This window comes from Camelus bactrianus, chromosome 33 (genome assembly GCF_048773025.1).
Source record: "Camelus bactrianus isolate YW-2024 breed Bactrian camel chromosome 33, ASM4877302v1, whole genome shotgun sequence".
NCBI classification, from domain to species: Eukaryota; Metazoa; Chordata; class Mammalia; order Artiodactyla; family Camelidae; genus Camelus; species Camelus bactrianus.
Genome location: NC_133571.1, coordinates 12,472,986 through 12,489,713, shown reverse-complemented (window position 1 = coordinate 12,489,713; position 16,728 = coordinate 12,472,986). Strand labels below are relative to the sequence as shown.

Below are 16,728 nucleotides of genomic sequence, written 5' to 3'. Positions count from 1 at the left end.
CATCTGTGGAATACTCAGATGAGGATAAGATTTTGGCATAATCTCAGAGTATCTCCCCATAAAATATTAATGATTTACAAAGGGGAAAATCAATTATCAGGTGGAGGAATTGGCATACCCCAACATGATCAGGTGTTTAGTATTAACATCATGGGTGGTGAAGGCTTTCAAGAAGTAATGCAAGAACTGTATCTTTGGATGCTGCCTGGAATTAACCAGGGGGAGCAAGGTATTTCAGAAATACCCTATGTAGCATGGTCAAAAGATTTTGTGATGTATGTAAGTCAAACCATTATGCTGCTCACCTTAAGCTTATACGGCACTAGCTGTCAATTATATCAATAAAACTGGAAGAAAACGTAAAACCTGGGAACATGTGATCCACAATCAGAGAGAAAAGTAGTTAATAGAAACTTTCTCTGAATGGGTGTATGTAGATGTTATTTTTAGCAAAAAAACAACTTCTGGCAATTATTATAAATTTGTTCAAATAATTAAAATAAATCATGTTTAAATAACAAAATATGATGATGATAACAATGACTTAACGAATAGCGAGTCTCAATAAGGAAATAGAAACACCCTGAATTCTACCCTTTAAAATCGTAACCTTTATGGTATATACCAGGCAGCAGGCTGGATTTGGTCCATGGTCTACAGTTTGCCAGTCCCCGCTGTGGGATAACTGTCAATTTGCTGACTTGGGTTATTGGATTGATCATAGTGCTGCCAACATAGACATAGGAAATTAAAGGAGGAACAACAGGTTTAAGGAGAGGAAATGAATAATTTAGGTGAGGAGTGTGAATGGGAAATGAGAATGGCATAAGGCATTTTAGGGATGCTCAGCTGGAGATATATAGGAAATATTGGTTGTATAGTTTTGGAATTTGGCATAAGTTTGGCTAACCATAAAACATAAGTAGTTTACTAATATGTAGATGGCCTTCAAAAACCAAAGGAGTAAATGTTATTCAAGGGAAGTGTAGAGAGAGAGAGAGAGTGAGAAGAGGAGTGACGGGAAAATCACTGTTAAAATAGCAGTCAGAGGAAAGAGTTCCAGCAAAAGATAATAAGAAGGAAGAATCAAAACAATAGGAGGAGAATCAAAAGTAGAACTTCATGAAGCCAAAGGAGGGAGCTTTGGTAGGAAATGATCAAGAGTTTAGATGCTCCAAAGAGGTCAAATAAAATAAAGATTAACTGGCAACTAGGACATCATTTGTGACTTTGGCAAGGGAAATAAATGTCAATGGAATGATGGAGGTAGACGCCAGATTACACTATGTTAAAGAAGTGGAGGCATTGAGTAGGGCTGGTATTTTGAGAAACATGGCTCTGAACAAAAGAATGGAAAAGACAGAAGCTAGATTAGGAAACAGGATGTTGGGAGAGAATTCTCTATGGGTATCTCACATTTCTTTATGTCTTACAAGTAAGGTACTGGTTGCCTTTGCCCCAGACTGCCTTTTGAAGGATGCTTATGTAGCCAACAGCCTTGGGAGATAGAGATAGTTTCTCCCTATGGAGCTAAAGGATGGATCTAGTTATTTCCCATTATAAAAGACTTGGATTCTCTAAGCTCAGGATTCCTCTCCTTTAATGCACCCAACTGTATGTGCAGGTGGTACCTGACCCCCTTCACACCACCCTGTGGGAGTTAGGAAAAGATAATCTCCACAGCCAGATCAATGAGAAATAGGAGGGCATTGAGCTATGAGCATAGTTGCTAGGAACTGGCTTTTCACAAGAAGGATAAAAGGTAAAGGATGCATGTAGCTGTAAGCAATTTTAGGTAGAAAAATGTGAAGTAAGTTACTAATTTTCTACTTGAAGTAGGAGGCTACATCATCACCTGAGAGAGTCAAGGGTGAGAGGGTAGGGACCTGGATGAGCGTGGAGAAAGTGAAATTGACCCCTTGGGGGAATGGGAGAGGCAGTGATCAAGCACGGCTAAAAGAGCTGACTGAAGGCCCTAGAGATAGGAAACCATCAACTTGTTTCATTCTAGAGGATTGAATGCTTTTTTCCCTTAGCAATGATCAGCTGCCTGTGGGTAAATGGGGAAAGACACTGGATTGATCTAGGGTTTGGGATTTGGGGGACATGTACAAATAGAAGAAGAAAGACAGTTGGCCAAAAAAAAAAAAAAAAAAAATGAGGCCACAAACAATAAAGTGGCCTATAAAGGGGCTGTTCGCCTCAGAGGAATTGGTGGAAGGGTGACTATCGGTAGGAGGTGTCAGAACACAAGATACAAAAGCCCTGCTGTCCTTTGCCCTGTTAGCCGCTGCTAAAGTTTAATGACCCTTCTCAGATGTTACGCATTCTGTGAACTCTGCCCTGATGGTGCTAGAGAGTTATTGCCTTTTTCCTTCTTTTCTTGAACATACCTCTACTATAGCACTATTTGTAGTAAGGTTTTTTCCTTTTGTGTTTCCGTGTCTGATATTTACTGACATTGGACTAAGTATATTGTCTAAATTACTTAGTAATTTAACCTTACTTATCAACTCTATTTATCCAGTTGCTCACACCAAAAACTTCTGTAGTCATACTTAATGTCTCTTTTGCTTTTCATGCCTCAGGCCAAATCCATCAGTAAATCTTGGTGACTCTACCTTCAGAATATATATGCTGAATTTGAACACTTATCACCACCTCCACCAGTACCAACCTGGTCTATGTCATTGTCATCTCTTCTGAGGATCGTCGCAGTAGCCTTTAACCAGTCTCCTTGAATCTGCCCTGATTCCCCTATCACACCTGTAGTGATTCTTTTGAAATGAGAGTCAAATCTTCCCAGTTACTTCTATTGTCTTTTCCATCTGTTTGAAATAAACACAGTCTGTAAAACTCTATATAATCTGGTCTCCAGCTGCCTCTTTGGCCTTAGGTCCTAGTCTCCTCCTTTTTTCATTGGCATCTCTTTCTTGTTTATTAAACTCTGGATTTGTTCCCACTTGAAGGCCTTCATATATTCCTTCTTCCTGAGATACTCTTTCCCCAGATATCTGCATGGTTCTTTTCCGTTCCTTTCAGGTCTCTTATCAAATGTTACCTTATTAGAGAGGTCTTTGCTAGCCATGCTGTCTAAAATCTCACTCTTCCTACTGGCCCACTACTCTGTATTTCCTTCCTTGTTTTGTTTTTCTTCTTGATTCTTATTACCAGCTGTCATATATTTATTTATCTATTTGCTTATTGTCTCACCTCACTAAAATATAAAAATAAGGACTTCATAAATTTTGAGCTGCTAATAAATCTCTAGTACTTAGAATAGTGCTCACAGAGAATACGTACTCATTAAATATTTATTGATCAGTTGAATGAAAGACTGAATGAATCAACGAATGTCACTAGATTGCAGATGGTGGCATTTTAATCTTACTCATCTGTGTCTTCACTGTTTAATGCAATGTCTAACATATAGTAGGCAGTCAGTAAATTTATTTCATTGTGTCACAGTGAAATATAACCAAGTTAAGCGTGGAACTTTGATCTTACTCCATAACATATTTTAATTAAATGAGTTTTTGACGTGGGAGAAAAACACCTTTTTGTTCTCTGCATAACTGCAGAGAAAGACATATTAAAGACTATGAATTCCAGGCCCTGTAATAGGCTTCAATAAATGGTTACTGAATGAGCATTTATTATGCATTCAGTGGATTTACTGAAATAATGATTGCATACTATTCAGCCCTGTATTATAAAGGGGCAGCCATGACAATGTGGGCTGTTTAATTTTACAAACAGAATTGAGAAACTGGTTAGTTCTGTAAACCACTAAACTCATAATTTAAAACTTCCACGGAATGATTTCTTTAGATATATATCCCCAAACTTCCTATTTGAGACCGTCAAGTCATAAATCCAGCACTTTATCAAGAAGAGTTTCCTGAATACCAAGCAGAACTTACGGGCATATAAAATAAATTATTAACTTAACAGTGCTTTGTTGAAATGTTTATGATTTATTACGAACATTCTGAGTGCCTTAAAAATAACATTTCCTAATGGTGCCAACATGTATGGGACCCAAAACTTCTCATAAAGCCATTTATTTATGCTATGGGATGCTCAGACTCATGAATAGAGCAGAGGATGGGAAGGACTGAGTTGCGGAACCGTCGTGCACCAGATACTGTGTTTAGTGTTAACAGTTATGTTATCTTGCAACCTTCTAGATGTTCAAGAACACCATCACAGTTGTTTATTTGAACACACTACTATGTGCTGGTTTGTTTTTTTAATAACATGTTTTTCTTATTACACTTCGCAACAGTCTATATATTTTTATAACTAAAATAATGTTTTTTCACTAAATCATTTACTCCCTTTGGCTATAAAAACTGGCTGTGTTCTAAGGCTTTACTGACAAAAGCAGGTAACTATATCACTGAACTTCATTTAGTCATTCGAAGTTAAAACAACCTCCAACTCCTTCCCCAGTTAATTTCCTATTCATAATTCTTCGTGTTTTGGTTTTATTTTCTTAATGTTAGACGTAACTTTAGCATTTATTTTCGCAACCTGCCCAAGATGTGTGCGGAAGCCACTTGTGCTTAGTGTTTAAAACCTTACAGTTTGATGATCTCACTTTACTGCTAAGCATGCATTCAGAGTTATCATCTAATCTTCCTGATGGTTCTGTCGTGACATAAAAGTAAATGCCGCAGAGAATGAGCAAAAGGAATATTTTTACCTGGCTCCTATATCAGTATTTTTTCTGAGGCTTTTCTGAACTTTTTTTTTTTTTTCCTTAATCCTCTTTGGAAAATGAAGTTTTTCTGACAAAGTGAAACTACTATTAAAATAAAGATATTTGGTCATAATATTTAGAAATATTTAACTTATATAAAGAGATTTTCAGCTCATTTTTGGAATTAGTGTGCTGTATTTCAGCGTGCCTTCAAACTTTGATGTCCTGAAGATATTCTTCTGGGCGTGTTTGTGCGCGCGCGCATATAGAGTGGGGGAGGGGAAAGGGAGGGAGAGAGAGATTCCTGTTTTTTTAGCTGTGGTAGAATACACATAGCAAGAAATTTACCATTGTAACCATTTTAAAGTATGCAGTTCAGTAGAGTTAATTATGTTTGCATTATTGTTATACCATCACCACCATCCATCCATAGAACTTTTTTCACCTTGTGAAACTGAAACTCTGTACCTGTTAAATAATAATTCTCTTATTTTGGAGATGTGGAAAAGCTAAATAATAATAATTATTATTATTATTTAACTATATATTATATATTATTATTGTATATTATATTATTAATAATATATATTATATGTAATAATATATAATATAATATATAATAATACAATAATAATTTACCCTACCCCCAGCCTGTGGCAACCACTAGTCTATGTTCTGTCTCTGAATCTGACTGCTCTAGGTACCTCATATAAGTGGGATCACACAGTATTTGTCCTGTTGTGACTGGCTTATTTCACTTAGCATGAAGTCCTCAGGGTTCATCTATGTTGTTGCATGTGTCAGAATTCCCTTCTTTTTAGAGCTGAACAATATTCCGTTATATGGATGTAGCACATTTAGTTTATCCATTCATCCATAGATGGACACATGGTTTGTTCCTACCTTTTGATTATTGCACGTAAGACTTATGAACATAGATGTGCAAATGATACATTCCATTTCAAAATACTTTTTTATAGGCGTTTTCCAATATATATGAAAGGGAAGAGAATAGTATATGAACTCTGATACACTCATCACCTCGTTTTGACAGTTATCAACATTTTGTTGTTCTTGTTTTATAATTTTTCCCAACTTTTTAAAACAAAAATTTTTTGGTGGGGAGGAGTAATTAGATTTGTGTACTTATTATTTTCAGAAGAGGTGCTGGGTACTGAACCCAGGACCTCATGCATGCTAGTCAAATGCTCTACCACTTGAGCTATACCCTCCGTCTTTCCCAACTTTTTTTCTGTTAAAAGTGTTTTAAAGCAAATTCAAGAAATCATACCATTTCACTCATAAATACTTAATATTTTCTCTTGTATGTAAGGATTTTTAAAAAACTTAACCATAATATCTGTCCCAAGGTCACTAATCCTGTCTTTTGCTGCGCCAGCTGTTAATATATGCCATGAATTCTCAATTTCAGATGTTTTGCCATTTTAGAATATGTTTATAGATAGTATATATTTTAGAGATTTTGATTCTCCCTCAACGTATTCCATTTTTTAAAGCTGTTTGTACGTCTTTTCCTGATTAATTCTTTACCGTATTAATCCTAGTCATTTTGAAGTCCTTGCCCGCTAACTCTAACATCTGAGTCATCTCTGGTTCTTCTTCTGTTGACTTTCATCTCTTGATCATCGGTCACTTTTCCTGCTGGCTCCTAAGAGTGGCAGGTTGCAGAGACTCTGGCTTATGGTGTTTTCTATCATGTGGCATCTATTCTGGCAGGCACTTATTACTATGGATCTCCTTGTTCGTGTTGAGGCTTAGCTTTGGGCGTTGTTAGGTTGGCTCTGTTTTAGTTTTGCCCTTCCTTTTATGGCATAGCTCTTACTCCCCAGGATGTTGTTTTCTGGGGTCTCAATTGAGTACATAAAATCTTCATCAGAGTCTTTCCTTGTAAGCTGTATCTGAACTCCAGCATCCCCTGAGCACTATATAACCTCTAAAAATTCCTCTTTAGCTTCCATCTTCCCAGCAATTTTTTAAAGCTAAGCCTTTCATAGTTTTGCTTTGTTCATGCACAGTTTGATAGTTGGCCAAGACATGATCAGAATTTCTATGCTCGTTTTTGGCGTTTCTTTGCTTTTCCATCCTTCTCTGCTATCCTGCCACCCAAATTCTAGCTGCCTTACCAGCCCCTAACGCTGGTCTGTTTTCTCTCTCTTTTCTTTGCTTGGGTTCTGTCTCCATAGATTGTGGTTTGGGGTGAATAAGGGGCTCAACTCTTGAGCTTTCTTTCTCTGAAGAATCATAGACTTTTGTTGGTTATTGTCCACAGTCTGCAAACAGTCCAAATGTTATATTTGGTTACAGTGGGAGAGTAAATCCAGTATCAATTACTCTTTCATAACCAAAGCTGAAGTCTACAATACCATTCTTAAGCCCAACAAAATTAACTAATAGGCAGGACATGTTTATAGCTTTCTCCAATTGTCTCAAAACATCTTTTTATAGTTTGTTCAAATCATGATGCAGCAGAGTCCATACATCCACTGAGTTGGTGTCTTAAATTTTTTATAATTTGTAACAGCCCCTTCTCTCTCCTGCAAACACACACTTTTTTTCTATGCCATTTATGTGTTGAAGAAACTGGATGGTCGTAAAAAATTTCCCACATTGTGGATTTGGATCCTTCTTGTGTCATTTAACTTGTTCTTCTGGCTCACTATTTCCTGTAAAGTGGTTTGGTTTAAATATGGGTCACTTTGGTGGGGACAGAGGCAGGAACAAGCCATGGTCTTACTGCTGCATCATTTGAGCACTTGTATAACATCTGGTTTCCCCACTTTAGTGGTGTATAAAGTTTTATAAGTTTGTACGAAGCTTCCCATCCACTTTTGACCTAATGTTTTAGCCACTCTTATTATTTAGTTGCCTAGATACTTTACTTCATTAGAAGTTGCAAAATGATGATTTTTAATTCTCTCATTCTTTTTACATTTATTAGCTATAGTTCTTCTATAAAGAACTTTGTCTATAAGCTATTTAGAAACTACAGTAAATACAAAATAAATGCTTGATAGTTTTCCTTTACGTATTAAATTTCAGAATAATGAACTGGTATCCTTACAATCACCAGTGGTGATCAATGAAGTTGACTTTATCTTGTAATACATTTTGAACTTACAGATTTTAATACATTTGGTATGTTTCAGTCTATCAAGTCACTATTTTTTTGATGCTCAAGTAATTCTGCTTAGCCAGTGGGAGCCTCTTTAAGTTGACCCCTATGTCATTTTGACATGATCCCAATAGTCTTTGATAGCTTCCTTGCATTTAGGTAAGATGTCCCAGGCTTATCTTGAACACTTCCTGTCACAGACCTGGAATCAAACATTTCTCCTGGGAGCTCTGGGTCCTTCACTCTGTGCCCAAGGGATGCTTACATTGCTACAGTTATCATTGCTTAAAGGCCCTTTCAAGGCACAGAGGTAGGAAATATGTATTTTTTTATAGCGAGAAAAAGGAAACGTGAATTTATACTAACAGTCCAATTGAAATGTAAGATTTCAGTGTTTTTTACTTCTTGAATATTATATTGAATTTAATGATATTGAATATTCAAGAATTGAATATTAGAAATATATAATATTATATCTCATTTCTCTTATGCTAAAGATTGTGGGTTCAAATGACTTTAACATAATTACAGTATTTATTATGAGAGTGAGGGCAAGACTGATTCAGAATAATACCAATATTGTTCCAAATATTAGGAGACTACTGGTTCTTTTTGTCCTTAGGACATATCCCATTAAAGATGCATAGGCAAACTATTGTGTTTAATTGTCACTTAAAAACATTATTCTCTGATTATGTCACAACTTAACTTAGAATTAGGTTCATTTTTCTCCAATTTGCTTTCAGTTTGTAGAAATTAGTTTTTCTTCTGTTTGATTCAATTCTGAAATTATGTGAGCTATTTACGACATTGCATGTTTCTAAGATTAAAACTTATAAAACATTCAGCCATAAAAATCGACAACATAACGCCATTTGCAGCAACATGGATGCTCTTAGAGAATGTCATTCTAAGTGAAGTAAGCCAGAAAGAGAAAGAAAAATACCATATGAGATCGCTCATACCATATGAGATCGCTCATATGTGGAATCTAAAAAACAAAAACAAAAAACAAAGCATAAATACAAAACAGAAATAGACTCATAGACATAGAATACAAACTTGTGGTTGCCAAGGGGGTGGAGGGTGGAAAGTGATAGATGAGATTTTAAAATTGTAGAATAGATAAACAAGATTATACTGTATAGCACAGGGAAATATACACAAGATCTTATGGTAGCTCACAGAGAAAAAAATGTGACAATGAATATATATATGTTCATTTATAACTGAAAAATTGTGCTCTACACTGGAATTTGACACAACATTGTAAAATGATTATAAATCAATAAAAAATGTTAAAAAAAACTTATAAAACAGGGTGCATTCAGGAAAGTCTAGCTTTCCATCCCTTTTCCATGCCCCTATAAAAACCATTTTTAGAACTTTCTCACTTAACATTACTTACTTTAGAAAATATAAACAAATGTATACACAGATATACCTACATACATGTTTGTATTTCCTTTTACTTGCTATGCAAATGGAAACACACACAGTACATATTTTCCTGTACCTTACAGGGATTCATGGATGCTAACCCTTCCACAGACCAAGAATCCCTGGTCTAGGAGGGAGATGCACATGTTAAGAAACAACTGTGATATAGTTGTACATTGACGTCACAGAGGTATATAGACTAAATGCCATTAGACACAGATTATGGGCCAGTTCCAGAGTACATGAGTAGGTTAGGGACAGCTTGGGAGATACGACATTTGAGCTGGATTTCAAAAGAATGAGCTTGATTTGAAACCTGCAGATTATACGAGGAATTAGGGAAGATCCTCTGTGTTACAAAAGTAGCTAACCCCACTTTGCTACTAGATTGGTGTAGAATGAGAAGCATTTGTACTGTATCAGAAGAGTCTGAGTAACATTCTTGAAAGGCCTTTCAGAACATATGGGATCCTGTTTCATAGGCTGCCTGAGCTTAAGCTTAGTCTAGAAGTACTTTTTTAAGAAGCTACGAGAAAGCAAATCCTCCTTTATACATTAATGTGGGTAGATTTCTTATCAAAAGAATAGCATTTTTTAAATAAAGGCTTAACATAAACAATGCCTAATTTACAGACTTTATTAGCAAAATAAAAATGGAGAGTAAAACAATGAGTTTTTATAAAAGTTTATAGTCTTTCCTCTGATTGATATTCCTTGAGTTAATCTGTTATTATTAAGCATCCATCGTATGCAGAGCACCCTTTTGTGTGTACTAAGGAGGCATAGGAAAGAAAAATAGTTCTAGCTTTAAACTTTCAGAACTAAAAGCATATCCTGTGACTGTGTTTCACAAAGAAATTGTGTTTTCTCAGAATCCCTAAAGAAAAAGTTTAATTTATTTGGGATAGACAGAAAAAAAAATTATGTGTGTTTTGTTTTTATGCCTGCAAGGGTACCCAGTAATGACTAACTCCAAATAATTCTGTATCTTTTTTTGTAGGGGGTAGGGAATTATTACTCTGGCTGTTGTTTTGAGAGTAGATCATGGGGGGCTCAAGGACAGAATCAGGGATATGGTTGGGAGTAATATTCTGAGGTTATTGCAGTAATCCAGGAGGGAGACAGTGGCTAGTGGACTAGGTTGGTGGCACTAGAGTCGGGTAGGGGTAGGGGTGAGGAATAGTTGAATTCTGTGTATGTTTTGATAGCAGAGTTAATAAAATGTGCTGATGAATTGGACGTGGGTATGGGAGAAAGAGAACGAAGAAAGATGGCAGCAAGGTTTTTGGCCTGGACCCCTGGGAGGATGAAGAAAAGAGCTGGCGTCAAGAAGCAGCAACAAGTAAGGCAGCCTGGTGTGAGGTTGTTGGATTTGGGCAAAGAAAGCAAAATCACAAGCCTTCTTCCTCTGGTCTCTGGCGGCACGGGGCCCCCGAGAGCTGGGGCCGGTGTGATGTTAAAGAGGATGCAGAGAGGCGGCTGAGTTATCTTGGCCTTGCCCCGGCTGCCCTGGCTCTTTTGGGAAGAAGTGTTTGTTTGATAAACAGGAAGTCGTTTCCATGGGTGTAGAAAGAAGAAATGATAGAAACGGGTGGCCAAGCAAAGAACTGCTGGCTGTGGTTAGCTTGGAATTGGAAGAAACTTTTTCAGGTACCCACCTAGGCTTAGCACACAAGCCGCCTTTTCCCCATTCTAGACTGGCTTATTTCTTCATCGTGAAAAATGAAAAGTTTCTGCCCTGTTGCTTGACCTGCTGTCAGGGTATGTTCATTTTCAGCTAGTGTTTTGGATCAGTTATGAGTTGTAGACCTAGCAGACAAATGGAGACACTGTCTGTTTATAGTGGAAAAGTGACTTATTTTAAGAAACGTTGGCTCCCCACCGCTACCCCATTAGTGGCATGCCTCTGACACTCCAGTGAAGCTGCCACTGGCCTCGGGAAGTTAAGACTGCCTTATGTGTATTTGTGTTCTTTGAAAGGTTAGAATCTAAATGTACCACAAGATATTTCTTCCTGAGTCAGATTGGGACAAAATTACAAACAGTGAATTCTGAAGCAAACTTTATAAATGCTGGCGCTCTAATGTTTTTGAAATTTTAGAATTTATTCCCCCCCCCACTTCTAATAATATACTTCTCATGAGGTATATAAATCCCTTCGTGACACTAATATTTTTATGTTTTGTGAAGTAGAGCAGATAAAAAGGATTACAGAAATCTAGTGCCAAGTGATTTATGGTGATTGGAAAGTGAGAAAGAGAACTTAGACTCTTTCCTTTTGGTAAGAGCTTGGAAACAGGAGAACCGTTTTCTCCTCTTAACTGAGAGTCATCTCATCCTTGTCTGGGTTGAAATGGTTGAAGTTGTGATAGAGAAAAACTTTAAATTTGCCCCAGAGGTATAGTGGCGACTAAATAGATAAGTAGGTAATTGATGGTGAAGAGAGACTTAACTGTGATGGGCTGAAGATTGTCTAGACTCAGGGGTGGGGTGAAGCGGGCAGGGATCCGGGAATACAGGGGACTAGGGTCATGGCTCCAGGGTGGGACGTTTGGGACAGGAGACATGGGTGGCATCTCGCACAGCATTTAGGAGAACTAGCTCACTGAACAACTCTTCAGAGTTCCCTGCAACTAGGGTTTGTCCTGACAAGATTCAGAATATATTTTACTTTGAATGTTGAGTAATTCAAGAGCTGTTTGTTTCATTTGCCTTCTGAAACTGCCCCAGTGTTTATTCAAATGCTGTGACTTTGTGTTGAGTCCAGACGGGGCTACTGCTCTGGGTTTCTTTGCTGAAAGTTCAGTGTCCTACTTGAGCCTGAAGAATGTTTGCTGCCTGCCTATGGAGCACACACGGACATAAAGCAGCCATTTGTCAGCAGGCAGCTGAAAGGCAGTTTCAGCGGGGACTGAAAACCACTGCAGGCCGCCAGCTTCCTGGCACACCCACCAGACCCTGAAGGTTTACACTGAAAGCAAACTAACGGGATAGGAGGAGGGGTGGTGGTAATAAGATGGGCAAAAATAAAAGCAGAGACTAAAGTGTGAATGACACCGAGCCAGTGTGATGGTCTTGAATGTGAAGAAGAGCACAGTGCTGCCAAAGAAGAGGAAACTTAAACATCAAACACAATGGCTAGAAAAAACATCTGGTGTTTGCAGCCAACACCTTAAAAAAAAAAGTGATTTGTATCCCTTCTTTATATTCATAACTTTAGGGACACCCTGGGTATCTTTAGGGAAAGTACTATACAGTTTTAACCAGTGTGCTGTCACGATAAGCTTTTAACCAGAACCATCTAACAGTGACAATTGGTGTATAATAATAATCACCTTCAAGCACTGCAGAATCCTGAACAAACCTATTAACCAAACGCTGAAGTAGTACTTGTGTACTATTGAGTGGATCTTTTTTTAAAAAAATAGCTTTTTAAGTGTCTTTGAAAGTTAAAATTATATATTACGACTCTTAGAGTACAAGCTTATTCCCAAATATGCTATTCTTTCTTTGGCCATAGCATGTAACAGAATTTGTTTCTATTTAGCAGATCAAGAGGTGGAGATATTGGCAGTATGAATGATGCATCCAAGGACAACCAGTGTGTCATTGTAGAGATAAAACAGAACGAGGCTGCATTCCACCAGCTCCTGGCCTCTGTAACATTTTTGAGAACTTTCCAATCATTTTAGGAAAACAAAGTACTTAGAAAATATAAAGAGGTTTTTTTAAATAAAAGAAAGTCACTTATTTTGGAAATCACTAAATTAATCATTCTGTTGTATTTAAGAAGCTCTTTGATGTATTCTGGTAATTAGTATTTACTGCCAGATGAATGTCTCTTGGGCATTTTAATTAATGGGTGGTTTGGCCAAATGAGCTTCTGATGGTAAACCTTCATAAGGGTTTATTTTTATGTTTCTCAAGAATAGCTGTCTCTTCAAAGCTCTTTAATTAGACAAAGTTTAGCAGCTAAACATATTATTAGAATAATTAGGCCTTGGTTTAAGAGAAATAGTGGGTCAAAGGAGCAGGTACTGTTAGAGAATGGCCTCTCAAAATGGAACACAGCGTCCACATCTGATGGGTGTCCAGGTTTCACAGCTTACATGCACTCACTGTCCCTAGTTAGGGACTTTGTGTTGTTTAAAGTTAATTTGACAGAGCTCACCAGGAGCCTAAACATACCAGAGTGTGAGCTCATTTATCACCACCTCTAAACTCCTGCAGAAAGCTGTATTCCCGTCCTTTTCACTTTTAAGCTAAAAACCTCTTATTTTCTTTATTTTTCCTACTAAATAGGTAATCTTGGGTACAAGAATGATTGTTTTTGAGGGAAATGCCTCAGAAGTCTTGTGTGTGGGTCAATGTTAACTCTAACAATTAGAACAACTCCTTTGGGGGGGATCTTAGTTAATAATTTAAATAATACACTTGCAATGTTCTTAAATTTACTATAGTATTTGGTCTCCAAAGTTTTATGTTTTTTGTGATCAGAATATAGTTTGAATTACTTGAAGATCTGCTCTGTGGATGGAGTGTCATTTAACCCCCCTTCTTCACAAACCCCCTCGCCCCATTTTTTTCCCCAAGCTCTTAATCTTACCCATCGCTATTAGAACATACACTTTGTCTCAAACTTCCTGTTTATGATGAAGAATAGATATACTGGTCCTGACTGGTCTTGTGGGTGACTGAGATGGTGCCAAAACAATTGGGTAATATTACTGAAACTACTGTTTATAGACACACAATAATATACTTACTTAAATTGTCTAATTTTTCACTTTCCCATTGTTTCCGGATGATTATGATGGCAAGTGTGTCTTTTTCCAGCTCGATCAGTTGGTTTAAGGATAGTGCTAATGAGCCTTAGAAATTTCAAACAGAGTGAACTGTGCTGCTAACATTTCTGATCCTATCAGCTGTCGTGCCCCATATATGCTGTTAGAGGAAGAACTGGGCTGAGGATATGTATGTCATTGGTTCAGTATAAACCTACTGCCACTATTAGAAAAAAGTAAAGAACTTATGAACTTGATTTTATGCCAATCTATTCATTTTTAAATATAGTAGATAGCATGGTTTGTAGAATTACAAAGTTTTATCACATGTAAATTCTTTGGCTATACCTTAGCAACTTAGCCAATGAAATTATTTTATTTAAAGTGGTAGTAACTTCACTTGGTTTTCTATTGGTGTTATCTGTAAAAATTAACAACATAGTTTAAAAAATATTTGGTAGGCACAATAAATGGAAATGTAAAGATGCAGGTGTATTATAATGCATTCCAGAGAATTAGTCACCAAATAAGTACATTTTTATGTCAAATTGTAAACTTTTGAGAGAGCAGAAGAGATATTAGCCTAAACAGAGTCCTCTATAAAGCAGTTTTCCCCCTTAGCAATGACTAATTTCTGTCTACTCTTTCCTAAAATGATTGATTATTGTGACTCTGCTTTTTGACTCACCCTGCAGCACAGGAAATATCGCTGATGCTTATCTCCATGTGCATGTTTGCTGTGTCTGTGTAATCTTTTGCAACAGAGATATGAACAGGAAGGTGCTGAGTGCTACAATCCTTGATGAATACCATTGCATGCATCCTCAGAACTCCCTTTCTTATGGTAGAGCAAGTGTATTCTTATGCATACGTGTGTGTAACGGAATTTATACTGAACAGAGTTTGAGTACTGATTACTGATGAATTTTTACAGATACAAATCAGGACTGTAAGTGTGTTGTTTTCCATGTGTTTGTTTCACGTCTTTGACTCACTCATGTCCTGGGCCCCCTTGCCTCCCTCCTTCCATCTGCCTTTTGAAAGTATACCACTGTCCGAAATGAGAGCTGAAGGTGTTCTTCTCCATCGCAGACCACCTGGTGGCCCACGGCAGGATGGCAGAAAAGGAGGCCCGTCGGAAGTTCAAACAGATCGTTGCAGCCGTCTATTTTTGTCACTGTCGGAACATTGTTCATCGTGATCTAAAAGCTGAAAATTTGCTTCTGGATGCCAATCTGAATATCAAAATAGCAGGTGAGAAGTGTGCTGAGGATGTGAAATAGGAATAAAGGAGCTTTTCCTTTAAAGTTCTTAAAGCAAGGGGTTGTCTGTTTCCGTCTATTCAGAAAGTATTATAAAAAGGACTGTGTGTGTGTGGGTTGAAAATTAATAAGCTTTCAAATACATTTATGCTATTTTTTAATGTAGTATTAAATGAAAGGTTGGGGAGAAAGAAGAAAATGTAATTTTTAAATAATAAAGGATAAAACATAGAATAAAGTAGTAAGAAAAACTGCTAAAAGTGTATACCCTCTCAGCTTCACTTGAGAAGGCTGATTTGTATCATTGCTGATGTAGCACACACTCATTCTTAAGATGGATTTTATGATCATTTAGGAAGAATAAAGCTCATAGTGGTTTAAAGGAAGTTCATCTCTTTTTATCCTCAAATTTCCTTCATCTGCTCATCGGACAGTGCCTGAAAAGCATTTTTCACTGCCTCAGTCTACTCATACTTCAGTATTAGTAAGCTGTCAGCATTTGCCCAGCCAATGCAAGCTCACCACCTATTGATAGAAGAAAGTGACTGCAGTCTGTATAGAAGTTATAAATATAAAAATAAATCATTTTTGTTTTCTGACAATCTTCTGTATTACATTGTGTGTGTCCCTCATCTCCCAGATAAAAAGGGAGGGAGTCTCATATAGAAAACAGAAGTGTTGAAAAAAAAAAAAAGGAAAAAAGAAAACAGAAGTGTGGCTAGAATATAACTGTCTTGAAAAAAACCTAGGTAAAAAGCAGTTCTAAGGATTTCCCTCCTTAATTGGATAGGAAGTGAGAGTTCAAGTCCATATTATAGGTCAAAGTACCTGCGTGTACCCTTGCAGGTTAGTGATTCTCCTGACAGTTTCTTTTGTGTACATAACTCTGCTCACTTTCCAGGCTCTAAGTTTACATCCTTGGATTGTCACCCAGCCTTTTATTTATCTCAGTTGGGCTGATTAGAACTTTTATAGTTGCAAGCTCTTTGAATCTCGTATTTGCTCAGTATATAGTAGACAGGAATTAGATGCTTTCTTTATCTTACGTAAAATCATGTTTTTCCTTTGCCCTTATGTTTGTTTTATGTTCTCTAAAACTCTCTAGATGCCGGCAGTTCTCACAAGGGTGGGTAGGATGGAAGGACCTGACAATTTGCAACCCTCTTTTATAATTATTTGTTGTAGCTTCAGTTAAAATAATGGTAGTAAGACCTACTAAGCCTCACAGTCCTCAAACGTATAATAAAATGTTGAATTAACTGTCTTTTGTTGCCGTAACAAATTACGACAAGCTTAGTGGCTTGAAACAATGCAGAGTTATTATCTTATGGTTCTGGAGGTCAGAAACCTGAAATGAGCCCTGTAGGGCTGAAGTCAAAGCGTTGGTGGGACAGGTTCCATCAG

General features: G+C 37.1%; 1 protein-coding gene across 6 annotated transcripts in view; it reads left to right on the top strand.

The window, feature by feature from the left end:
• The window catches only part of SIK3 (SIK family kinase 3), a 212,262-nt gene that overhangs the window by 123,955 nt on the left and 71,579 nt on the right, over window positions 1-16,728 (top strand). For all 6 annotated transcript variants that reach the window (XR_012503809.1, XM_074356962.1, XM_074356960.1 and 3 more), the window contains one exon: window positions 15,155-15,316. Coding sequence is in view for 5 of the 6 variants with exons in the window: in XM_074356962.1 (XP_074213063.1) it covers window positions 15,155-15,316 (162 nt within the window). In the remaining variant the exon portion in view is untranslated. The remainder of the gene's footprint in view (window positions 1-15,154; window positions 15,317-16,728) is intronic.